Source organism: Piliocolobus tephrosceles, chromosome 11, assembly GCF_002776525.5.
Source record: "Piliocolobus tephrosceles isolate RC106 chromosome 11, ASM277652v3, whole genome shotgun sequence".
Taxonomy (NCBI): Eukaryota; Metazoa; Chordata; class Mammalia; order Primates; family Cercopithecidae; genus Piliocolobus; species Piliocolobus tephrosceles.
Window position 1 is genome coordinate 92,169,754 of NC_045444.1, and position 26,287 is coordinate 92,196,040.

At 46.0% G+C, this 26,287-nt stretch overlaps 1 protein-coding gene across 2 annotated transcripts in view; it reads left to right on the forward strand.

The window, feature by feature from the left end:
- NRP2 (neuropilin 2) overlaps positions 1 to 26,287 on the forward strand; it is a 97,138-nt gene that overhangs the window by 27,386 nt on the left and 43,465 nt on the right. For both annotated transcript variants that reach the window (XM_023219362.2, XM_023219372.2), the window contains exons 3-7: positions 6,303 to 6,484; positions 12,575 to 12,805; positions 13,885 to 14,040; positions 15,956 to 16,125; positions 17,910 to 18,065. In XM_023219362.2, coding sequence (XP_023075130.1) covers positions 6,303 to 6,484; positions 12,575 to 12,805; positions 13,885 to 14,040; positions 15,956 to 16,125; positions 17,910 to 18,065 — 895 coding nt within the window. The remainder of the gene's footprint in view (positions 1 to 6,302; positions 6,485 to 12,574; positions 12,806 to 13,884; positions 14,041 to 15,955; positions 16,126 to 17,909; positions 18,066 to 26,287) is intronic.

Genomic DNA, 26,287 nt, shown 5'->3' on the forward strand with positions numbered 1-26,287 from the left:
TATAAAAATACCACACTTACAAAAATTAATATGTTATCCCATCTGAACTCTTGCAAGCTAGATTTCTGCTGGGTGAGTCTCGAAATCATGGATTCCAAATCCGCTCACTTTTCCTGTTGGCGATGTGTCTTTTAATTTTGGTAAGTCCTTCAGCCTTATTTAAACAGAACAACTCAAAAGAGCAAGATTCTGTTAAGTCTCTTACATACCTTACACCCATTTTTTGGAAACCTAACTGAAGCCATAAGGATTCTTTACACCCGATACCTGCTAATGCTATTGTGCTATGTCAATCTGGTATTTTCATTGCCCTCAGATCTTCATCCCACAAGGAGACAAAGGGAGGAAGGGGAGGTCTCTGTACCCTGGAGTTTGACTACTTGGGTTCAAAGCCTCCCTCTGACCTTTCTTCTTCACGTAACCTTGGGCAGGTCACTTAATCTCTCTGAACCCCAATGTCTGCATCTGCAAATGGATGGTAATTGTAACAGGGCCTGGTTTGGATGAAATGAGGATTCAATGAAATAATATCTGAATCAACAGCCTGGCCCATAGTAAATGCTCAATAAAATGTGATATAACAGCTTTTTAGTAAATGGGTGGTACAGATGCAAGGCAGAAATTCAAGGAAATGAAATTTACTTAAAAAAATCTGACCTGACAGTGAACTGACTTCTCCAAAAAGGCTAGGTGACTGTACTGAGCCCGAGAAGCAGGTGGCGTGGCTTCAGGTCTGAACAGACCAGAGACCTGAGCACTGTGCAGACCTGCCTTGCAGCCTTTTTAGGCATCATGCAGCTTCTTTGTTGGGAAGTTGTGTGTGACAGTGCTGTTTTTTTCCTCCTAATTTCCTCACAGGTTTTAATGTAAGGATTAATAAGACAGTGTTTGTAGACGTCTTTGAGCCTCCTGGAAGAAAGGCACTCCAGGAGGTGATAAATTCTCTGGCCTGGATAATCTACTCATGAAATATGGAATTTTGAAAGTGTGAGAAAAATCTCAAATCACTTTGACAGCATTTTAATTATAGTTGATTTGTTTGCCGCTAATAGTGAAAATGCTGTCAGCATGATTTGCGATGTTTCTTCCACTCAAAATGTTATATTTCATGTTTTTGAGTCACAAGGCAACATTTTGGTTTCAGATACAACCAGAATAGCTCAGTAAATGTGTTGGGGCACAAAGACAGAGAGTATAAAATGGATCAAACTCCACGGAAAGCATCATTGTAGCACGCATTCTTCTTAACATGGAACACCAGCCTCGAGTCCCTTACTCATTTACATTTATTTACTCAACAAAAAGTGAATGAGACCTCCTACATGCCAGGCACCAAGCAAGTGTCGTAAATTCAGCAGTGAAGAGGCAAGGTCCTTGCCTTCATGGTGCTTATTGTCTAGGGCAGGAGACAGATCATAAACAAATAAGCATATTGACAAGACCTTTCCAGATTATGATCATAGCAATGAAAGAAGTAAGAGGATGCTGAGATAGAGAACAAGGGCGTGCCATCTGAAATAGGGTGGTGACAGCAGTTTTCTCTGAGGAGATAACATTTTTACTTAAGCCTGAAGGATGTGCAACAACCAGCCCTGGAAAACACCAGTGAGGAGTATTGCAGGCAGAGGAAAGAGCACTTGCAAAGGCCCTGGGGTTGGAAAGAGCTCACCATATAAAAAAATGTCTTCAACATCTTATGATCTTATGATGAGCAGTGTGAAAGGAGGTCTTGCTTGGTTGGCAAAGGTTATGATGTCAGGACTTGGGCAGAGATGTTCTGATACGTAGACCCAAAAGAAGGGGCAGAGTATTCTTCCTCAGAAGACCTAAGTACTCTATCTTCGATACAGTAATCCCCTTCCAAGTGGTTCTGTGTGGCATCCCTAAAGCTGGATTCTGACAAGGGCCAGACATTTTGGTGTCCTGAGAGAAGGACCTCAGCTTGGTGAATCTTCCAGCACAGGCTCTGTTGACTAACCCAGCCTTTGGTGCCCTGCTGGGAAGTGTCAAGCATGGAGACAGTTATGGAAACTAGAAAGCCCTTTTTCATGTTTGCCTAATGATGAGAGGAAGAGATGAGATTGTTGCTTTTTCATATCTCTCCCGTGGACTCTTAAAATTAACTTCACTGTCAAAATTTCCCATGGCCCAAATGTAGGTTTGGGGAGAGAAATGTAAGACTTTGAAGTTGAGAAAGAAAGTAGAGAAAGCATTCTCTAGACAAATGCTCACCCTGCAGACGTCAGAATCTGTGAGGAGACAAGTAAAAAGGCACTCGGGGAACCATTTGAGAGAGAAAATAAAGAACTGGGAATAGAGATGGCTACTTCAGCTCAGGAAAAAAATAAATAAAACAATACAAGGTAGTGTTAAAGCTTTGAAAGGAATTTTTCATTTAGGAGAGATTATGAATAATGAAATGCAAACACTCTAGTTAATATGTCCGTTAGCTGGCTTATGTTGCCTTCTGGAAAACGAGTGATACGTTCTAAGAGGAGCGGCTTTTCAAGTTATCCTACTTGACTATCGTTGGGGTGAGCTCTGAGTCTATACCCCAGATTCCTTTACCAAACACTGGATATTAGACACTAGATGCAAAGCCATATTTATTCCAAAGCCAGAAATTTCCGAAGCCTCTGCCTAACTCTTCACAAATGAACCTGACAACACTGAAATTTCTAAGGAGATTTACTCCAACTGTAGCAAATCCCTCATAATAAAACATTTCCCCAAATGAGTCAGTCACACATGAGGTAAATGAGACATTCTGCATGAAGTCGGCATGTCATTTGGAGTGTGCCCTTTATATAAAAGTCCCAGCCAGAAGACCATGTGGTTACATGGGGCTTGTCCACAGGGCAGAACCAGAACACTGGAAGTTGCGGGGATTTCAGCTGCCGAATTGTAACTCTGTGTCACTTCCCCTCAAGCAAACCTTATAGAAAAATCTGGTTTTTCTAAGAAGTTCAAGTAAGGCTTGTTGATTATTTGCTTCACAAAAGGATTCACCAGAGGGGTCCTTTAACTTACAAGCTCAGAGAAAAACTTTATAGTATGACTGAATTATATGAAGCTTTTTCAAAAATGCATCCCTTCTCTATATGTGTGTGCAGATGCATAAGGATGTATTTGTTGCAGGCAGCATTACAAGAAGGGATTTGGGGTGGTCTATATCCGTTGAGTAAATTGAGGCAAGCTTGTAACAGTGGCATTTGTTGGGCAGCCCTGCTTCGCTGATTCTGTTAATCCCCTAAATGACTCCATGGGTGATTAGGCAACCAGATAAAACCCTCTCACTTCTGATGAACAAGCCAGTGGGATGTCAGGGCCTCTCTCTGTCCTTCCTAGAGAAATTGGCAACACAAAGACTGGGACTATCTGGCGATCCTTTAAAAAAAAGTTTTAAAAATTATTTATTGAATGTGGGTCATGTCCTGGGCACTGTTCTGGGTGTCCCAACCTACTGTGTCTCATTTATTCCTCACTCCAGTTCTGTGACATGGATGATGATGATGATGATGATGATGATGAACTTACTTCTACATCTGCTAAATCATGAGAGCTGCATTCTTTTACAAAGAAGAAAGTAAAAATTACCCATCATCCCACTCACCCATGTCTCTCGCTATTGTGAATATTTTAGTAGTCTTTCAGACTTCCTCTGGATGTTTATGTAAGGAAATGTATGTATACCTTTTAAAACATACTTTTAAAAAATCTCCTTTTAAAGAAGTTAACAGTATAGCATGAACATTTTTCCATTAAAAAAAAAAAAATTCTAGACCTGCAGATTATTGATTGTAGCAGCAGAGTATTCCATTTTATAAACATCCCAAAAGGATTCACCGTCCCTCTACGGTTGGGCTTTGAAACTATTTATGAGCAAAACATCCTCCCACTTTTTATATTTTTTCAAAATATATACACAAAGATGCATATGCAGCTTTGCACAATTGTCTGATTATTTTCTTAGGAGAAATTCCTAGCAGTAGGATTGCTGGATTAAAAGCTATGTACATATTAACTTTTGTCACATTTCACCAAAATGCCTTCCAGAATGTTTGAACAGATTTCCATTCCCGCTGATACTGAACCTCTGCTTATTTGTTCCATCTCTTAAAACAAGGTCACTTCTGCTCTGTGGCTCAGCCTCCTCGCCTCTGAAATGGGTGTGAGAATACAACAAAGCACAGTTCACATTTACTTAGCACACACTGAGTGCCAGACTACGGACTAACACTTCTTATTGATTAGATCTTGTCATTTAAGTCTCACATCAACCCCAGGAGTAGATTGTAATATCCCTACTTTATTCTTTTTCTCCCCATTTCTGAGGCTCAGAAAGGTTCGGTAACTTGCCTGAGGTCACCCAGCTAAAAAGTGGCCAAGCTGGGGTGCAAGCCCAGCTCTGTCTGCTTCTGGGATTGGGACTCTTGCACTCTGGGCCCTGCATTTCTTAGTCCAGATGAGTTGTCTGATTCATGAACATGGGTGGCAGAGCCTCTCAACCTTGGTGCACATTGCCAGGGCATCGCCATGGCTCACAGGAATGTGTCTGTCCAGCAGTGCTTGCCTTAGTGTGAAAGTAGCAAGGAGGGGTTTTCTGGAAGGTTTGGGAGTTTCCCTTGAGAACAAACGAAGCATCTTTTTACTTTTGTTTTGGAAATGAGGAAGCATGTTTTCAAAGTCAGCACGGTCTCCCACACTGAAACCACAGACCTAAACAGATTCCCCCAAACTCACGGCCTTCTCAATCTGTGACCATGTCTCCATTTCTTCCCGGGGGTTAAACTGCCGTTTTGACTTCTCCAGACTCTAAGGAGCTTCAGCAGTTCTTTTTTGACTGTGGGAGTCCAGCCCTGTGGGGTCTAAGAATGAATTAATCCTGGTCCACTCCTGCTTAGACTTCCTTTACAGGTCTGTTATTTGAAAGTGGCTAAGTAACATAGCTCCTGGGGGCTGAAGTGAGGCCTCAGGCCTCCCCAGCTCACACCAGCCACTCCTGCAGGCAGCCGGCAACCCCAGATCCTTGTATGTGACAGGAACCATTGGCAGGCACATCCCAGAGAAGGGTGCATTCCCAGCCCTCTCTTTACCGGCAAGGAAGAGATTTCTTAAGTGTTGCTTTAACAGGTTGATGCAAAATAAATAAACAGAAAGGGAGGGAGAGGGAGATGCATGGTTTTCAGTAAATAATGATGCAGCGGCCAGCAGTTGGAAGGGAGCTGGTGGGCAGGAAGTTTCCCACCTAAGCAGTTGTGACAGGAGTATTAACTGGGAGCCCAGAAAGCAAGCACAAACGCAACACAGTGACGACTGCCAGAGCACATACCGGGGCTGGAAAATGTGTGTCTGTCAAGATAAAATGGTGCATTATGTTTGCACCTTCCCATGAACCGAGCCAAGGGTGTCTTTGAGGTGCCTTCCTCCCAGCTCTGGCCAGTTTGACTCTGCTTCAAATGAGCACAGGCCTCTGCTTCAGGAGGGCAGCCTGCCCTGCCTCTCGCTGAGGCTAATAGTTGTGTGCACGTAGCCGGTGGGCCCCTGGAGACTCACCCCTGCTTTTGGAGAAAGGTTTTTATTGCCTTATCTATCTAATATGAGGCTGATTCCTTTTAAGAACACATGTTGACTAGACACTGCTGATGTGAACCTCGCAGAGTCATCTTAGGGAGGGCGGTGGCCCAGGGTGGGGAGTCTTTGTCACTCACAATTAAAGAAGGGATGGCCCAGGGGAAAATTGAAACAGGGGGCTGGAGGGAGATGGGAAAATAAGCAAATGTCTCCGAAACATCCCCCGTGTGTCTGGCACAGTGCCTAGCCCCTTACGTCTGTATTTTTTCATTCCATCTTCTCCCCAGCCTTGTGGAGTGGATATATTTATCCTCATCTTACAGATGAAGAAATTGATGCTCAAAGGGGTTCAGCAGCTTGCAATGTCACAGAGCTAAGAAGGAGAGACTAAGATTCTGAGAGAGCATAATGGAAATAAAAATGGTGCTATTGAAGGAAGAAAAAAAAATGTGTTTTGTGATATTTGATAGAATGATGCTCCTGCTTTTACGTGGGCAAGAGATAAGGCCTTCCAGTCATGTGTTTATTCACTCTGTGGCTTTCACAAAGCACAACAGCTTGCAGTATCTGTTTGCCAGTCTGTGCAAGCAGACATAAGTGCCCTTCGCTTATCCATCTGAAACACCTGAACGTCTCCAAATGAACAGAGAGACATGAGTGGGAGCGACACAGCGGTCCTTCTCATGTCCTTCGAGTGATCTTTTTTTGTCTGTGCCATCCCCACTCAGGTATGACTTTATCGAGATTCGGGATGGGGACAGTGAATCCGCAGACCTCCTGGGCAAACACTGTGGGAACATCGCCCCGCCCACCATCATCTCCTCGGGCTCCATGCTCTACATCAAGTTCACCTCCGACTACGCCCGGCAGGGGGCAGGCTTCTCTCTGCGCTACGAGATCTTCAAGACAGGTCAGTGTGGTCACACGTAGGGGCCGGGAGATGGGCGTTTTAGAGAAGAAGGAGGGACAGCACCCAGTGGGCTGAGGCACTGGGTAAGGGTGACAGTGTCATCCAGCTTGAGCGCGGTGACCGGTTCAAGGTGAACCCAGAGACATCCCGAGAAGAAGAACCAGCTCAGGTTATCCACTAGCTTAAGGGGGCACACTGCAGAATGCGGGGACAAAGCAGCCATTGTTTATGGTATTAGACAAATAGAAAAACACTTCTTGAAAGAATCTGATTTTTGTATGCTTTTTAAAATCAAAATGGTCTTCATGGGAAAAAGCAAAACTCTAATGACTTTCTCACGATTACTTCATGGTCTAATGTCTTCATTTGGAACTATATGGGACTGAGGACATAATCTTTTCATTGGTTGGAGTCTCTATAAAGATCTTGCCATGACCTCCCAAATGGGGTCACACCATAGCTTTTAAATTAAAGTAAGGCTTCAAGCAGGCCACCCCATTTCTCCGAGCCGGAGCCATCCCTTGGTAGTCCATGTTACCACCTCTGTCCATTGAACCCCTACTCTCTAAATGCCAATGAACTTGACTCCCTGAAAAGCAATCAAAAAATAGCAGAAAAAGAGTCAGAGGGCACTGCACTTGCTTTAAGTTGACTGCTTGATTTCCATCAGGTCCCCCTTAGATTACTTTAGGGCCTGAGACTATGGGCCAGTGCTCATTTCCAAAACTAAATGCAGCAGACTTTTATTCACAAGACCCCGCTTCATCAGCTACACTCACACTCTCCCGGTGGTGTGTCCTCTTCTGTGATGTGTGGAGCTTGTTATCTCGAGGCTAAGGGAAGCATGTCCTCCAGTCCTTCCCACCCACCGCCCACTCCCCTCCTCAGAGGCTCCCCTTCCATCTATGTGTGTGTCTCCCCTCTCCCCCCAGCAGCCCAAGTTTTACAACTCGTGGATGGAGTCTGGTTCAAGGGGAGGCTGTCAGCCTTGTCATCAAGAGGCCCAAGACTGGCGCCTGTTGAGTTCAGTGTGAGGGGAACTATTCATATATATTTTCTTTTTCACTAAACAGTTCTTGAAAGGAAGTGGTAGCTGCTGAAAGCACTTTTTATATCCACTCTGTCTAAATATTTGTCGGATTTGTCTGCCCGAGAACAAGAACGTGGACTCAAATGAAGGGGTGGGGCCGAGGGGACCGTGTCATGCAAGAGGTGGCAGCCCAGGCTGCTGCAGGGCACAGGTCCCAAGAAAGTCTGTCTGCCTTGGGTTTTCATGCTCCTGACTGTGATGAAGTCACAGGGGCTGACAATCTGTGTGTCCAGTGGCTCAAGCTGTTGTGAAGTCCATGAGTAGCTTAATCCATATTCCCCTGAGTCTTGCGCAAAATTCAGATCAATGCCACCAGCACCAGTGGAATATCCTCTGCTGCCAAGCAGTGGGTAGAATAAAATAGAAGGAAACAAAAGAGGGTGCTTGTTCTCTTCGGGTTGGAGAGGCAGGTGTGCAAACCCTTTGCACGTGACAGACTCGCAGGCAATGTTATTGGATGAGTATGTATGTAAATTGAAATGAAAACTATGATATGAGACAGAATGAATAAGTACAAAGTAAAGGTACAATTGACATGTGGTGGTTATGAAAATGGGGGAGCAGCGAGTGGCTTAAAAATTGAGGGGCTCCAGAGAATCTCTTCAGTAGCAAGGTCCCTAGTGCTAATGCTGCCACTTGGCTGCACTGTGCTGGCCATGAAAGGAAAACAGCTCCAAGCAAGATCTTCCAGGAAGATGGCCAAGGGAAGTCAGAACAAGGGTGAGCAGGGCCATGAAAGCTCAGCCTTGGTCTCGCACCACGCAACTTAGTATTTCGCAAGGCATCATGCTACATTCTCCAGAAAGCCATGGGAAAAGTCAATGTTCACTCTATCCATCATGCAAATTTGAAAGGAGGATATTAAAAGATAAAACATGTAAGAGGGTGTCATAATTCAACATTGCTGTCTTGAGGACATGCTGAAGCAGGATTTCAAATGAAGCAACAAGTCTGTGAACCACCTAGCAACAATGGTGCCAGCCAAGGGATGGCTTCGGCTTGGAGAAATGGGGTTTCCTGCTTTAAGGATTGGGGTTGCCTAGTGAAGAGATGATTGTGAGAGAAAGCCCTGCCAACAACAGCCACACTCCTGGCGATGTGAGAGAGCAGATGAGAGCCTAGTAGACTCCTCAGGGCCACTTGTACCTGCCATCATACCCACCTGCTGCTGGAAGAGCAACTCTCCGCATGAAAGTCAATCTTACATATGCCAGGCTCGGTGGCTCATGCCTGTAATCCCGGCACTTTGGGAGGTTGTGGCAGGCAGATCACCTGAGGTCAGGAGTTTGAGACCAGCCTGGCCAACATGGCGAAATCCCATCTCTACTAAAACTACAAAACTTAGCCGGGCGTGGTGGCACGTACCTGCAATCCCAGCTACTTGGGAGGCTGAGGCAGGAGAATCGCTTGAACCCGGGAGGTGGAGGTGGCAGTGAGCAGAGATCGTGCCATTGCACTCCAGCCTGGATGACAAGAGCGAAATTCCATCTCAAAAAAAAAAAAAGTCTACCTTATATAAAGTACAGAAATGTGCAAGGGAGCAAAATTCAAAACAGAGAAGTTTAGAAAAATGAGCATTCATGCAGGTGCCATGTCCTATACCCACATTTCCATTGTTGGAGTCAGGAGAGAAAATATACAAAGTTTACGTCATCCACAGAACATGAAAGAAATGGGTGGACATGCTGAAGAAATCCAAACAAACACAGCTATGTTTGCTAGTCGGATTCATAGAGAGGAAGAAGCGGGGAAAACTGTAAACACAGATATGCAAATAGCCATACTGAGGGCTCTAGAAGCCTTCAGTGGTACATTATCCTGGTGAGCCTCTGCTGCAGGACCCACGGTGTGAGTGCTGACCAGGGCATGTGGCTGGCGTGGAAGGTTCATGTCTGCCCTAAGTGAAGTGGTTTATAAAAGATTCTGTATGTTACCAGACTGTGTACATTTAAAAGGATAAGTCAGAACAACTCATACATTTAAAAGATCTCAAATCAAGATATCGTGAGAACAGAAAAAAAGGAATTTTTAAACGTAAAATGTCATGTTGAAAACAAAATCAGTGGAAAATGTGTGTGTGTGTTTGGTTTTTTCCAGAAGCCCCTTTAACCATAAGTTCAAGATCAGGTTTTCTTTCCTGTTTGCTCGTGACACTTCAGAAACTGACATTTCTGGGGTCATTCACAGAGGTAGAGAAAACCCGGAGTGCCTACTGCCTCCATTTCCTGAATTCAGGAACTGAATTCACCTTCTGCAGAAAAGGCAAACTCAGCTTCCGGTAAATCCACCGTGTTTTAAATGTCTTGATACCTGTAGATTCTTCTACTTGCAGAGTTATTGTAAAATTCACAGTGGAAAAACGGAGTGGGCATTTTTCATAGCAGTCCTTTCCTATGAAATCATTCACTGCAACCCAAATCCCCCAGCTCCTGTGGACAATCTTAGCCTTGAGTGGGCTTGAGTATTTGTTGACTCGAGTTCTTCGTTTAACCTTTAAACCTTCTAAGACATCTCAGAAAAGGATCTTGGATAAGGCAGACGTCTGCAAGAGCCAGCTTCTGTCTCCTTTTCTGAGATCTCTTCTTGGCATCTGCTATTCAACTGCTTTTGTGATGCTGCAAACAGTGAGATGGTACGATTAGAGATGAATGCATGATGTTAATAGACAGGTTTGATTTTTCTGCATAAAAACAGATAAAACTGGACAAAAGTTTTCCCATTGCCTTCAAAATGAGTCAAAGGACATACCCATTTATAGCCATATATCAGAAATGCTTTTTTTTTTTTTTTTTGCCTTAAGTACCTAAGGTTGAAGTTGCTTTTCAGACAAATGCAGGAACTCAAGACCCTGAGAACAATGGATACTTTCAAATTTCACATTCTCCAAGTCTCTCTTAGACTCAGTAGATGTCCATCATGGAAGCACTTGTGCCCCACTTATGACAGGAACCAAAGAAAGATTCCACCAGAAAATTCCCCACTCCCAGGGGGGTGGAGATTCCCCTTGCCTTCTAAGGGAATAACAATAGAGCAAGCTCTAAGAGGGCACGTCAGGATGCTCTTTCTAGCTCTCAAGCAAGAAGTGAATAGAGAGTTAATTTCCTCCAACCATGTGTGAGGCTCAGCTGAGTGGCCCGCATGAGGAATGCTGCACAGCAGCCATAAACTCTAACCTTTTCAAAATTCCTCTTGGCCCCCTGAAGACCCGCCAGCTGGCTTGGCTTTGCTGAATTGCCTCATCCCAGGCCATTGAGGAGGCCCTCAGGAGTCTGAAGCCCAATCATAAACAAAGCTGGGGGAGGCGGCCCCAGCTCATCCCGCCAGGACTAGCTGCCCATTGAAAACTCTGGGCCTGCCCTGCTGCTGCCATGCATATGAATGATGGGGTGCAGAGCCTCTGAGATTTGCTGCTTAGAGCCTCCACAGAACACATGCAAAGGTTAGCCCTTGCTCTCATGTGTTCCTAGTCCCTACCCTGCCAAGGCACAGCACAAGGTGGAAAGTAGGAAGTGATGGATGGATAGAGAGGAGATACTGGAATTTTCTGTCTGGTGCTGAAGAAAGTTGCAACTCCTCCATCGCCACTTATTTGCATGGCACTTCTTCCAAATCAGACATTTGCCTCTTTCCAGAAAGCTGTCATCAATAAAGAGACTCAACGAGAGGCCTCCTACAGGAGCTGAGGATAAAGACATCGCCGCAGGCTAAGATCAGTGTATTGACATCACCTAGTTATATTTGAGTGTGAGCCCCAGAGGACACTTCCTGCCAGTAAACACCTAGTTTATCAAGTATTTCTGGTGGGTTTTTTTTTTTTTTTTTTAATGCTTAAGAGTGTCTATTATCCTCCTCAAAAATCCTGCTTCCTTTTCTTCTTTTAAAATCTGAACATAATGAGTGAAATCAATTCTAATTGTCCAGTATTTCCATTCGTTGCGTGAACGTGCACGAGCTTGTGCTCCGTGGGTCCATAGGTCTGGGTTGCAGTGCTCCTGGGACCCGTCTGTGGTACTGCCTTGGCAAATGGTGGCTGGGTTAAAGCGCAACAAGGACCCTTTTAATATGACTCCACCTAGAGGCATTCAGAGATAGGGTGGCTGCAATCCTCTTAGGAGCTCCTGTTCCTGTTCCTGCTGCCATCCAAGTTTGCACCAGGATGCGAATGTGTGCCGCATTTAATCAGGATGCCTCCATGCGTCCCAAGAAAGCAGACACAAGAGCTCAGGAGAGAAACAAGACCATCCACACCACAAAGGAGCCAGAAGCCTTCCAAATGTCAATGCACTGCTGCATTTTTCCAAACTTGTTGCCGGAGAGGCCTTTAACATCCCCAACGGCCTGCTGTGATCCACCAGCTAAAAACATCGATTGTTAATTGTCTGACCACTACAGAGCAGCTTGTTTTAATATAGTCATGACATGAATGAGACCCAAGCTCCCCTTTGCCCCTCCCCTGAGGCACCTTGGATCTTGGAGGGATAAGGGGGCACTTCGTTGGCTGTGGTACAATAGGGGCTAGTGTTGAGGTCAGCAATAAATAAGGGGTAACATTGTTTTCCCTGCTGGCAATCAGCAAGCCTTCCTTAAGGATTGAAATAACTTACATTTCTGGAGTGAGCAGCTGAGTAACTGAGAAAGAAGACTCTGTTCCTTTTCAAGAGAATCCCTCTCTCTCTTTCTCTATCTCTTTCTCTTTCTCTCTCTCTCTCTCTCTCTCTCTCACACACACACACACACACACACACACTTCTCTCTACCCCTACCCAGTTCCTCAATTGCTGCTGTCATTCTGATACGTAGAGCAAGCCAGCTGTGCCTCCCTAATTTATGAGGGCTTGAAACGTGCATGTGAAGAGCATGTTGCTTCAAGGGCCACTCCAGTGGCAACAAAAACCTCAAGAGTAGGGGGATTTGGGCCCAAACATTTAAATAACCCATGTAACAGAGGCCGTGAAGAAAGGCATCTTCTTCTTAGTGCTACAGTTGTCTTTTACATACAGGCTCTGAAGATTGCTCAAAAAACTTCACAAGCCCCAATGGGACCATCGAATCCCCTGGGTTTCCTGAGAAGTATCCACACAACTTGGACTGCACCTTTACCATCCTGGCCAAACCCAAGATGGACATCGTCCTGCAGTTCCTGATCTTTGACCTGGAACATGACCCTTTGCAGGTGGGAGAGGGGGACTGCAAGTACGACTGGCTGGACATCTGGGATGGCATTCCACATGGTGAGTGATGTCATGAGGCATTCTTCAGTAGCTTGGCCTTTGCCTGTTAATTGCTTTAGTGATGATAACGAGGAAGAACAAAGACTTCAAAGCTCCTATGAGTTCTTATATGACCCATGGTGACTTTCTCTTCTTCCCCTTCACTAAGGATAGCTTGAGAGAAATTACAGGAAGGCTGTCTACTTTCTTGGAAATATTTCTTTAGAAAAGGATAGGAGACTAAGTAGACACTTGGAAAGGATGAGAAAACTTATAGGTAGTGTTCATTTCTACCCCAAATTGTCAGGATAGAAGGTGGCTTGATGGCTAACCCCTATGACCAAACAGAAGGACTCCGAGCCAGACTGGCCGGGCTTAACTCCTGGCTCTGCTACTCACCAGCTGTGCAACCTTAGACAGATTACTTACCCTATCTGTGTCAAGGTAGCTGCTATCGTCATCATTATTATTACTATAATTTTAAAATTATTATTAATATAGTCATAAATATTGAAAAGGTGCATCACCCAAGGCTGAGAGCCACTAGTACTTCACAGGTGAAGACCAACGTAGATCCTGGGTCTAATCAGTACTGGAAAGGAACAAATCTTTCACTTTTGTAGTCATTCTAAGTATCTTCTAATATAAAGGAGACATGATGACTAAGCAAGAAGAGCAATTTCATTTCCTGGGTAAAGTCTTGTGCACAAGACTTAGTCAGAAAACTTGGGTTGGAGGCCCAGCTCTGCTATTTCCTAGCAGTATGAATAAGGAAATCACATGCACTTTCCAAACTTCAGTTTCTTCCTCTGTAGAACAGACATTGTAATGATGCCTTTCCAGCTCATCTTCCAGGCCACTGAGAACAGAATGAAGCCAGTGAAAGCAGCCTGTACCTTTTTGGTGAAAAAGTGAAAGTGCTTTTTAATGTGCAAGAAAAATATTAGCCATTGTTCTTGAAACATATCTTTGGTTTTTATGGCAAGGTGTACAAAGTGATGCTTCACTGAATAAAATGCAGTGAGGGGAAGGGAAAACAGAGTGGAAACCAAGTTTGACATTTTGATTTCCACTGACTTCTCTTTGTCTTGAATGTCCAGTTGGCCCCCTGATTGGCAAGTACTGTGGGACCAAAACACCCTCTGAACTTCGTTCATCGACGGGGATCCTCTCCCTGACCTTTCACACGGACATGGCGGTGGCCAAGGATGGCTTCTCTGCGCGTTACTACCTGGTCCACCAAGAGCCGCTAGAGAGTGAGTTGGCCGATTGGGAACCTCTGTCCTGTCCTTCCATCAGGGCTGTGAGGGTGTACAGGTGAAGAGAGGCTAGCTCTATGAGAGAGAAGATGGGAACTCTATGGAATTTATGGTGGCATCTGAGTTTAGAGGCACCCACATCCTCTTGCCAGGAAGAGGTTGATGAGAAAAGAACACAAGAATTAGTTATTTTCAGGGAAAGTCATGGCACCATCTCATACCTCAGTTTCCTCATCTATGAATGAAAGAGAAGTTAGTTAGGATGCTCTATGCAGGGTCCCCCGTGTGCTAACATTTTTTTAGTCTGTGGCCATTTTTTTCCCCTCTCAAAATCTCAGGGGCCATTGTCACAAAACTGAACCATTTTAAACCTCTCTTTCTCTGCATTTTTTTGACATTAACCATCTCTGAGCCTAGGTAATGTTTTCCTGGCTAGATTGGTACAACTGCTTAGACTTGGACTTCACACATCCACCAAAGATAGTTTGTGGAGCTTTTACTATGTGCCAGGCACCAAGCAAGGAATTAAAAACTGTCACTCTGACCGCAGCTGCTGTGGGACTTGCGGTCCCTCAGCACTGAGCAACATCTTCAAATCAGCTGCTCTTGGACATGTGTTTCAAATGTGCTGCCATTTCTACTTAAAAACCCAAACGATAACTTTTTTTTTTTTTTTTTTTTTTTTTGAGACAAGGTCTGTCTCTCTTGCCCAGGCTGGAGTGCAGTGGCTCAATCTCAGCTCACTGCAACCTCCACCTCCCGGTTTAAACGATTCTCGTGTCTCAGCCTCCCCCCAAGTAGCTGGAACTACAGGCATGCGCCACCATGCCCAGCTAATTTTTGTATTTTTAGCAGAGGTGGGGTTTTGCCATGTTGGCCAGCCTGGTCTTGAACTCCTGGCCTCAAGTGCTCTGCCTGCCTCCGCCTCCTCAAATGCTGGCATTATAGGTGTGAGCCACCATGCCCAGCCCCAAATAAGTTTCAAGACTAAAGAAGCACTTTTAAGAATGCTTCAAGCTGTGGAAATCCTGCCCTGTTTGCAGACAACTCACCATATATATAACTACAGACATAGCAGCCTGGCCTGGAGGAAGGTTGCTGGGTTTTGCATTTGTTTTTTCATCAAAGAGCCTCTGAAGATTGAGTGACAAAGAAACAGTATGGCAAATTGCACCAGGTCCCGTGAATGGCCAGTGCAGTCACAGAGTAAAGAATAGGCTGATACCTGATAAGGATTGCTGGCCCATCTTAGACACATGCACACACCCATATCGATCAGTGTTCATGGCATTCATGGAAGGACAGCAATGCAACTGACAGCACAAGGCCAGAATAAGTGACTGCTGGGTCTATTTGTCCAGACAGGTGGTGCAGGGGAATAAAGAGTGACATGCATGTGCTCATGGAGAGGTTTCCCAAAGACAAGTATTCATGCTTTGTAATGTCTGTCTTCTGTGCCAGAACTCACAAGACAGTTGAGTGAAAAAAGAAAGAAGCAAAAGTGCCTCCTGGGTGTTTATTAATAAAGCAGGCTTTCCACGATGTATGAGCTCACCCAAATCGCCACAAGTCTATCTCACATTTACCTGTATTGCAGTAATGGTGCATCTGGCATCTGTAGCCTGCAGCACTAACAGTTTTTGTGCTTTAGATTGTATTTTTAATTTGTATGATGATTCTATTATTTATCCATAGCCTGATTTCTTTTAGGTCCCATTTAGTTTCTTTCAGACCCAGAGGGGTTGTCAAGCTCCATGACTTGGTGTAGTTGTTTTTAAAACATGAGCATATAATTAGGGTCTGTTAAATGAGGAAATGCCTGCAAGGACTTGTGCCTAGAAGGGAGGCAACATTTGGGGGACCCCGGGGTATGAGGTTGGAAGGCCTAACTCTGCATTTGACCTTTCCCCAGACTTTCAGTGCAATGTCCCTCTGGGCATGGAGTCTGGCCGGATTGCTAATGAACAGATCAGTGCCTCATCTACCTACTCTGATGGGAGGTGGACCCCTCAGCAAAGCCGGCTCCATGGTGATGACAATGGCTGGACCCCCAACTTGGATTCCAACAAGGAGTATCTCCAGGTACTTGTGCAGAGGATATGCAGAGTGCGTATGTATTGCTGGAGTAGGAGGGTAGCTCCTCAAATACCGTGGACAGAGGACACAAAGCAAATAAACACAGCATACATGAGAACTCCACTGATTCATTCATCCAAACAGATGTGTATGCCACGCACTGGGTTACATGCTGGCATACACTGATCAGAGGGAGCCTGCCCCTGCCCTTGTGGAGATTACTGAGCCTGGGAGGAGTTGTTTGGCCAGGATGCTGTTTGCCCTATCACTATAGATATTCAAGGAACATTCTATAAGCTGTTTGAATCTTCCTCATTCTTGGCACAGGGAGGCATCAGGGACATGGGGGGCATTCTCCTAAGGGCAGGTTTGTTGAGGTGCTGACTGCGCATGACAGCTTCTCATGATCTTTGCTATTCAGAGACAGCCCTGCCAGGAAGGTTTTGCACAGAGCTATCAGAAGAACACATGGGAAAATGTCACTACCAGGAACGGAACTCAAGGCGTCCAGATGCTCAGCAGCATCTCTTCAGACCATTGTTTGCTTTATTCTGAATAAAACTTGCAGCTCATGTTGAGTAATCTTCCCGCACTGCACACTGCTCCAGTTCTCATCCCCTGGGAAGAAGTAAACAGGGGAAAAGCAAGCTACTAGTTCCACACCAGAGCAGTGACTGCTTTTATGACACATGTAAGACAGCCTTGTGACCCACTGACAAGCCTGTCCTAGCTCTGATGCGACACGCTGACCTCTGCTCTAAGAAGGATGTTGCAAAGCAGACAACAGGAAAGGGAGAAAGACCACTCAGAAACTCCAGGGAGTCCACAGAGGTTCTAATAGCAAGCCCTGGGGCCATTTGTCATTGTCTCTCCTCTCTACCTCTCCAAAAATCCATCTCCTCTCAGCCTGCGAAGCTTCCAGAAAGTTCTTTGTAACTGGCATCCCCTATCTTTGACCTTAATCTTATACTTTCTCCTATTGCCATCCACCTGTTTCTCGTATGTGTAGATGGCACTGTGTACTTATTTGAATGTTTAGTAATGCTGAGCACATCGTAGGTCACCGATAAGTGCTTACTGAGTTGAATTTAGCCAGTGTGTGCTAGCTACATTTTGGTCACATGGAAACTGCCATTCAGAAACACCATGGCCAGCAAAGGAATGACATCCAGCAATTTCCAAATGGGTTTGGCATTGTGGGAGGGGAAGTACCTTAAATGTTGGCCATCCTCCTCATAGAGCAAAAGGTCAGGCCTTGGTGCATAAGCCTAATTGCTTGGGCAGACTCTACATGCCCTTTGACCCCTTAGTGACCTGAGCAACTAAATACACAATGGAGGGAGAGGGTGAGGGGAGGGGACGCCTCTATGCGTGTGACTTTTGGAACTAGGGCATTGTAAGTGAATTGGACAGGAGTAGAGTGGAGTAGATTCAGCCTTATTTCTTTAAAGCAGCATCTGCTTCCACAGTTCAAGGCAGACCTTCATTTACTAAGAAGGGATTATAGTTCTAGATGTTCAATGATTTAGAAAAAATGAGTGTTGTCCCTTCATATTTGCAAAAGAGAGAAAAACGAAAACCTAGCTTTTCAAGGTGTCTGATTTAGTGTTAAGATAATGCAAGTTTAATCGTCCAATGGAATTGCAAACTGATACTAATTACAAGGACGTCTCAGCGAATCACAGATACAGGTTGGGAGAAAAGTCTAATGATTGCATCCTTCCGAAAAAAACAAGACACTGCCCTGTGTTGGGAATGGTGGTCTCTCACTCCTGCCCTCTCTTCCCCAGGTGGACCTGCGCTTTTTAACCATGCTCACAGCCATCGCAACACAGGGAGCGATTTCCAGGGAAACACAGAATGGCTACTATGTCAAATCCTATAAGCTGGAAGTCAGCACAAATGGAGAGGACTGGATGGTGTACCGGCATGGCAAAAATCACAAGGTAAATCCATGATCCTACCTTAAAGGCACATTGGACCAGGGCAGGAGGGATGGGATCAGGGGAGCTTTAAGCCGACCTCCTACAGGAAAGAGGGCCTTGTGTAGTGAGGCTCAGATAATTGATGGAGGCAAGGGTGGTGCTGGCCTTGAAAAATCTTCTCTCTTAGGCTAAAGCGACTGGAAAACACCGTTTCTCTGACAGCCGGTTGCTGTTGCATCTTGCGCAGCAGAGAGAGAGAGCTTGCAGAGTGTTCTCTGACTTCAAATGAAGGAGAAAATGTGTCCCCCAGTCCGCTTCTCCCCACACAGGATTCACTGAACATTTATGGCCTGAGTCCCTTCCACATGCTGGGTTAACAATCACAAAACCACATGACACTACAGTTCAGGAGTTACCGAGCTCTGGAAATGAAAGGGCACAAATCCTGAGAGGGAATCACAATGTCCCGCAGAAGAAAGAGGACAATAAATAATGAAGAGAAATTCAGTTTGTCGGAGATGGGTTCTGAACTGGCAATCATGCTTAGCAGCGAGGCATTGAATTCTCTCTGCTGGTGTCTCCCGCGTCTGCGGCTCCTGGAGGTGTGGTCTGTGTGGGTGATGTGGGGCTTTTGTTGTATACATATGGATAAATGTCTGGCACTCCACTTTCCTAAGACACATGACATTCTGGGTCTGCAGCTGGCACGGGCGATGTGGTGGCTATATGTGTATATACACAGCACACTCAGCACATAGGGGCTTACTGCAAACAGCCAGGGGCTTGTGTGGGTGGGACTGCGGTATCTGTGATGGGAGCACAGGGCATGGTGCCCCCTGCAGAGCAGGAGCTGGCACAGAGGTCTGGAAGCAGAGTGTGATGTCCGGGGATTCCCAGGGGCTGCCTCTCCTTCCCTAAACGGGAGGTAGGGAGGGAGGAAGCGGGTCTCTCCTGTAGCGTTCCAGTTCCACCAGGCCCCGGTCTGTTAGGGTGTGAATTATCAAAATGGGTCACATGTGGCCAAGCCTAGGGAGGCCAAAGATCTTTTCCAAAGGGAATCTCCTCAGCCCCTATCACTGCCCCAAGGCAGCCTGCTCTGGCTGGTGCAGCTGGAAACCTTAGACCTAGAAAATTCTGAACTATGACGTTGGCAGCCTCACTTGGGAAACGGGAAAAGGAGTAGATTTTTTAAAAATCGAAAACAATGTAGTAGTAATGGGGTACCACTCATCTGAAAACCGTGGCTTCTGGATATTACCAGGTATCTCACACACATGCACACAATTGCCCGATTTCCATGATAAAGACTGTGAGGTACTTAGTAATTGAAAGATGTGCCAGGCCAGGTCTGGTTTCCCACTGACTTGGTTTCAGGAAGACTTGCCAAGCATCCGTCGGGAATGGCCAGCCTGAATTGGCACTGGGTGGCAGGAGCTTGGGGGCTGAGACCTGGTTCCACCCCAGCCTTTTCAATGATAAACTGGTAGATCTCCGAAGCTCAGCTAGCAGACGAGTGCCAGAAGCCAGGCAGGGGTGACCCCCGGGGAGAGGAGTGGGGCTCACCTGACTGTCTCCCTGTCCAGGCGCAGTGACTAAGCAGCGTGGGCCTGGAGGGATACTGTAGCATAAGCTGTTTTAAAAGCATGCAGATGGACCAGGATGCTATTTAAAACATCATTTGTAGGAAACCTGCTTTTGGAAATACCTTAGCACTGCACATTTTCATAGAATGCTGTCCTCCCTGGCTTTATCCCTGGTATTCATTCTTCAGGAAAGATATTCCTGAAATTGAATTTAGCTTTCTGGTTTTCAGGATTATTCTTCTCAATTTTTTCATAGTGGATACGTTCTCTTTTGCCTTCTCTTTCCCCACTTGGCTAGATTTCTTTCCCCAGGAGCCAAGGGGTAACTTGAGAGTTTTTTTGTTTTTGTTTTTGTTTTACTGAATTAGTCCTGCCCAAATAAACGGAGTTGGGGCAGAGGAAAAGCCCTTTCTCTTCCGCATTAGAAATTCATCCTCTGCGTACTTAGAAGGAGGCAGGAAAATGGAGAGCCTGCCAATTAGGCATTGCCCCACTCTCCAAGCTCCTTCACCCCACTGTGGGTGTGGTGGGCACCCAGGAGGCTTTCCTTGTCTCCTCTGCAAGGATGGTCTCAGCTGCCCCTTCATTAGCAGATCTTTCGTTCAGATATCTGTATTTAATGTGCAGATTTCCCCTCATTCACGGCGCGTCAGTGCAGCTCTCCGGGCTGTTGGGGTTGAAATAGTTGAGTGAACCATGCCAAATAGATTTGTCAAGTCTGCTGCAGTTTGATTTGATGCCATGGGGGAGGTGGGGGTTGGGGAGGGGACTTGGGGGCAGTGGAGGAAGAGGCTTCGTCCATGCCGAGTACCACCACTGAGTTTCTCTTTGTAGCCACTGGATGGTGAGCACTGTGCCCAGCTAACGGGTGCTAAGTGGCGGGCTTGAAAGTGAAATTCAGACAACAGGAGTTAGCAGAAAAGCAAAGCAGAGAGGAAGGCAGCCGCCGGCTCCGCTCTGCTCTGCAGTGCAGAGGGAAGGTTTGCAAATGACTTCCCAGTGTGCAGGGAAGGAAGAGGGAATTGTGACATTTGGGACAGAAATGTGGGAACTCGATTTCAACTCCCTGGTCACTGTCAACAGCAATGCAGCATACCAAAGACCAGGGAATTGGGGAAGGCAGAGAAAAACAAGATTAATGAGCATGCAAGGTGGCGGGGGAGGGCTGTGCTATGTCTTTGCAAAACACTGTTTACAATGTGGACCCAGACTGGGCTGAGGCAAGGCCTAGGCCTCTGAAAGAATGCCTTCCTTCTTGCTGCCAGGGGGTGAGGAAGACTAAGGAACTCTTTTCCAGCCTCCCCTAGCCAGGGAGCAGCCTCTTCTTTGTCTCTTCCCATCCAACAGGTCATCATGAGGTCGCCTATGAGAAAGTGGTCAGTCACCCTGTTGCTGGGGCATTGCAAACCTCCCCCTGGCAAATGTAGCCTGGTTACACAGGCCACATGCACAGCACATTCCAAATCTTTATCCAATTCCACATGCCATAAATATGGAACCTATGATTCTCATATAGGGCGGGCCCGCCTTATGTATATTTATGGCATAACCACAAGGCAGAGAGCTCATCTGCCTGATGGAACCCATATCCAACCCACATGCTCCCTTAAATTATACAAATTGCTTTGCATACATTTCTTTAGAAACCACAAGCAGAAATTACTGCTTTTGGTTTCCCCAGCTATATTAGTAACACCCCAGACGCAGACATGGCATTGTTAATACAACAGTAGAAGGTTCATGTATGTTTACATAATTATAGGCACAATTATGTACATACATACCAAGAGGGGCACATGGAGAGCGATAGGAAGAGCTCAGAGGCACAAGGTCTTAGTCAAGGTCCTGCCCTCCTGAGATGCTGATTCCATGAGTCTGCACTGGGGGATCAGCTGTGCCTGGGAAACAGAACCACAGCTGGTGACAAGACAGGGGACAGAGACTATTGCCCTTATTTGTCTAGGCAAAAGCCCTTATCTTCAGTTCCCTCTCATTCGGTAAACTTGGGGATCTCCCTTGTTGACATGGCTCTGGTTAGTCACAGTGTTTCTGGGCTATTCTGATGTATTTGGAAGAAATTTGGGCTAAAAGAGAAAGTCTGTAGGGTGCCAAATGCACGCTATTGGCCAGATCAAGGATGGATGGGGGGAGATAGGGATGAGGTAAGACTTGGGTCCAAGAATTTTCAGACTTACCCCACAAGGAGTGGAAGGAATGCACTGAGCTCATCACATTAATGTAAGGATGACCTCCAAGGGACTCAGAAAATCCTCAGGCACCAGCTTATTCACTGGAGAATTTCACAGAGTTTCACAACTGTGGAATTGAAGCTCTCAGAGATTAAGTACCTTGCTGCAGGGACTAGGAAACTGGAGCCTTCATGGACGGCGCCTAGTCACCAGACTTGGATGTCCAGGCTGGCGCTCTCCACAGTCTGGCCTAGGCCTTACTCTTCATCTTGAGGGAACTTGGCTTCCTACATGTTCAGTCCAAGGACTGACAGGCACACATTTTCCCGGAAAGCCTCCTCTCCAGTCAAGTTCCGTGTGCAGGATGAGCCTGGACGTGGCTTAACCCACTAGGCTCATTGCTGTGGAGCTGGGCCCCACGACAGAATCATGAGGATGGGGAGTTGAAAGGAGTTGCCATTTGTTTCATTTGGCTACATCCCTTCAAAACAAATAAACACCCCACTTCAAAAATCCTCTGTCCTGTATTTATTTTCTAAATTAAAACAAATCATTTTTAAATCAGAGACTTGGGAGGAGAGAAAGAGTGGTGTCAGAAAACCAAACCCCCAAATCAGTTGGCTAACAGCTAGAGGCACAGGATGTCTATTTTCAAACCTTCTTAAACAGGGCAGTGCATGACCCTGGAAACGTCTCTTAGTGGCTCCAGGCCTCAGTGTTTCCACCCAGTCCAAATGGAGTGGCGCTGCGGCTGCTGTCGGCAAAGCACCTTGAGATCTGCAGATGGAACGCTCTCTGAGGATATAATTAATGGAGTAGACCCACAAAGCTCTTCTTGAGCAGAAGCAAGTTATCAATTTAAAAAGTAAGAAGGCCCCATGGGATATTTATGGGCCTCTTTTAAAATCATAGGCCTGGAATGGACCACGATAAGTCATCCAGACCTTTCCCTGCATCTGATGGGGCCTGCACTGAGCTGCCTCAGATAAATGTCATCCATCCCAGCCTCATTGTTCTCTTAGGGATGCAATTATGCCTCCACTTGATCATTTAAGTTTTCAGAAGAAACCTTTTTTTAAAAAACCTCCTGGCAGATGATGGGCTTCCCCTTATTCCTTTTGTGGTAGTAATTTTGTTTGTTGTATATGAGATTAGGACACTGCCTCACACTGTAATGGGCACCAGCCTTCAGAAGTCATGGCTAGAACGGCGTCATCGAACCATGGTTGTGTGTGCTCTGAAGGGGGCTGATGCCCCTTCCAAGTTCAAGTCCCTCAGTGTATCTGACCCCCTCAATTAAAATGGAGAAGAATCCAGTGCCCTAGGTAATTAAGTTTGTCCCTTATCCATTTGCCATGGGATGAGCTCAGACCTTTAGCCTCTCCACTTAGGAAGCTCAGGGGAAAATTTCATTATACAGAAGCTTGAACCTCTTCTCTATCAGGCTTCCGCGGCCAGCGTCACCCAGCTCCCGTGGGTGCTGAACTGTCTCCAATAGCTGAGGCGCGCCTCCCTGGCGCTGATAGCCTTGATGTTAACCTCCCAGGTCCCCGCTGTGCACAGAGCCAGTGACAAGGAGCACATGGAGGGCATGTGGAAGGGTGCTGTGATTTTGCTTGGGCTGAGGAATCATGTTCCTTGCCCCAAGCCCAACTAATGTAGGTAAGCACTGGAGCGAAGCCCTCACTTGGTAGATTGTCCCACTCTCTGATATCACCTTGTCCCTGCTCTGGTTTGCAGAGCCTCCACCGGAAGAGGCAGGCAGGTGGCAGAGGTCTCTGGAACCTCACTCCCTGTTCCCTCCATCTCTGCCCACCTGGGAGTTAAAGGCGCCTCCTTAAAAAACCCAAACATCTGTGTTAGGAGGTTTCCAGGTGAGGAGGGCCCACTTCACCCAGCTATAATGTCCTAGAATGTCCAAGTTTCTATTTCAGTCTTCCTAGGAGGACACTGGCCATTCCCCCCAAGCCCGCTCATTGTTCTGATCCTGTGCTCCTCCCCCGCCCGCTGTTCTCCTGCCCCACCCCTGAGCTGCGCTCCTCCCGCTCCTCCTCCCCGAAGCGTTCCTGTCTCAAATCCTGAAACCCTAATCCTGTTAGTATGCTGTGTTCCAGGGCTCAGCGTCTCGATGGGGGTAACATAATCCCGCAGTAAATCTAGCAGGCCCCACAGGCCCACACAGATGGGGATGCGCCCATCCCCGCCCCCCAGAACACAGCCACCCCTGCGCCTGTCTCCTCCTTCATGTAGGAAAGTTGCCTGATGACAAAAACAGCCCGAAAGTAAAGGAGGATGAGAGCAGAGGTCATCAGAGTCCTAAATGTGCATTTGGTTGTTAGAGAGCTTCTTTGCCTACCCGCATCCCCACCTTCTCTTAATCTCTCTCTTTATATATATATACACATATATGTATGTAATGTATACACATGCACACACACACACACACACACATGCCTCTGACTCTATATCTGGCTAAGTTCCCACATCCACTAGAATGAAAGAAGCTTTAAAACAACTTTTAAAATTGTCTTTAAAGGGGAGTTTTAAAGGAAAAAGATCAGGACCATTATTCACAAACAACAAAAAAAGCCCATTGCCTTCATATCATTTCCTCCCCACCCCAGTGCAACAGTTCCCTCCCGCTACTTGCCTGTTTTGTGCAACAAATTAATTAAACAGGATGGCATTCATTGATTAGCAATTTATTTTTACGTGTAGACCCAATGGCTGGTTTTAGAGCAGATGCAAGGGAAGGGGGTGGGAGAGGGAGGACACACAGGTCTGCAGTCAGAGTGAGTGGATGAGTCAGCACATTTGTTTCTGAGACTAGTTTTAAAAACATGCTTCTGGTTTCCCCCAGCCTCTGCCCTGCGTTCCTGCCACTTTTCTCCCTGCTTTGTTTTCCTCCTTCTTGAGTGTCTGTGCCAAGTACATTGAAAGGGAGAGCTTTGGAGGCAATGAAACATTTATTAGTGGAGAGAAATGTTTATTTTAAAAAAGAAGAGGAGCATCTCATGCACAATTTCTACCCCAGGGCTCCAGCACTGTGCTGTCTTAGAAACATTTCCCTGCTTTCTTTGCAGTCCCTGGAGCTGGCTGACTTCAGATATTTACAGCAAAATAGAAGTAAACAGTAGTTAACACCACAGGTAACGAAGAGATGGGAGTGTGTAAGCTGAATACTGAAGCCCTACTCGCATGAGAGGTGGTGCACGTAAGGAAAGACTGTGTTTGTCCGCCAAAGGGCCCACCTCATTTGGGAAGAGTGAAACAGCCAGCTGTGGCTCTCCTCTAGGGAGCTCAAAGACTTGGACAGAATCTTCATCTCAGGCCCCAGAGGCAGGCGTGATGACAGGTAGCATCTACGCTGTCCCGGCCACATAGGTACTGATAGCAAAGATGAATGGTATATAGGAAAAGGCTTTAGGCTGGGCGGAAAATCCCTCTGCTTAGAGGCCTAGAAGGTAGGAAGGCTGCAAAGCTCACTGTCCTCAGCTACGCCAGTCACTGTGTGTTCTTCAAAGACAACTTAAGGAGGGGTCAGCAAGGAAAGGTGACTGTGACTAGAAATGGGGTGGGAAGCAGAGAAAATGTTCTGAGATGGTCTCAGAAACCATCAGTAATGCGTTCTGGCTGGATGCTTCTTATTAGATTATACACACACACACACACACACACACACATATATATATATATGACATTGAATTATATTGTCCATGCCTTGCAGACTCACAGGAATGGTCAAAATGCACTGATTTTCATTTCCTGGGAGTGTAGATACAACCAAACTGGGATGTTGGATAGCAGCTGATTTATTTGGCAGGTCCCCCTCTCCCCTAAGAGGTGCAAATCAGAAAGTCCAGGAAATGCTGATGGTTTTCAGGTTCTGTGCTACTGACAAGAAACCAAAGGTCTCAGAAATCAATTGAAAAATGCTGGATTATATTCAGAATTCAGAGAGGCACCAAATGGATAATCTAGACCACTTTGTGCCCTGAATTGCTTTTTAAAGTTGGTTTGTAGAGATGCACTTGAAGAAATCTTTATGTTCAGCTTAGCTCTTTTTAAACAGGCACACACATATATTTTTAATAATTACGATATAATCAACACTATCATCAGAAAACTAGGGTCACCCTGAACATACTTGTGATTTTCCTTTGGGTGGTAAACAACCATACTAAGATCTTTCTTTTAAAACGAATAAAAAATGGGTCAGGTGTGGTGGCTCACACCTGTAATCCCAGCACTTTGAGAAGCCAAGGCAGGCATATCACTTGAGGTCAGGAGTTCGAGACCAGCCTGGCCAACATGGTGAAACCCTGTGTCTACTAAAAATATAAAAATTAGCCGGGCACGGTGGCACATACCTATAATCCCAGCTACTAGGGAGGCTGAGGCAGGAGAATTGTTTGAACTCGGGAGGCAGAGGTTGCAGTGAGCCAAGATTGTGCCACTGCACTCCAGCCTG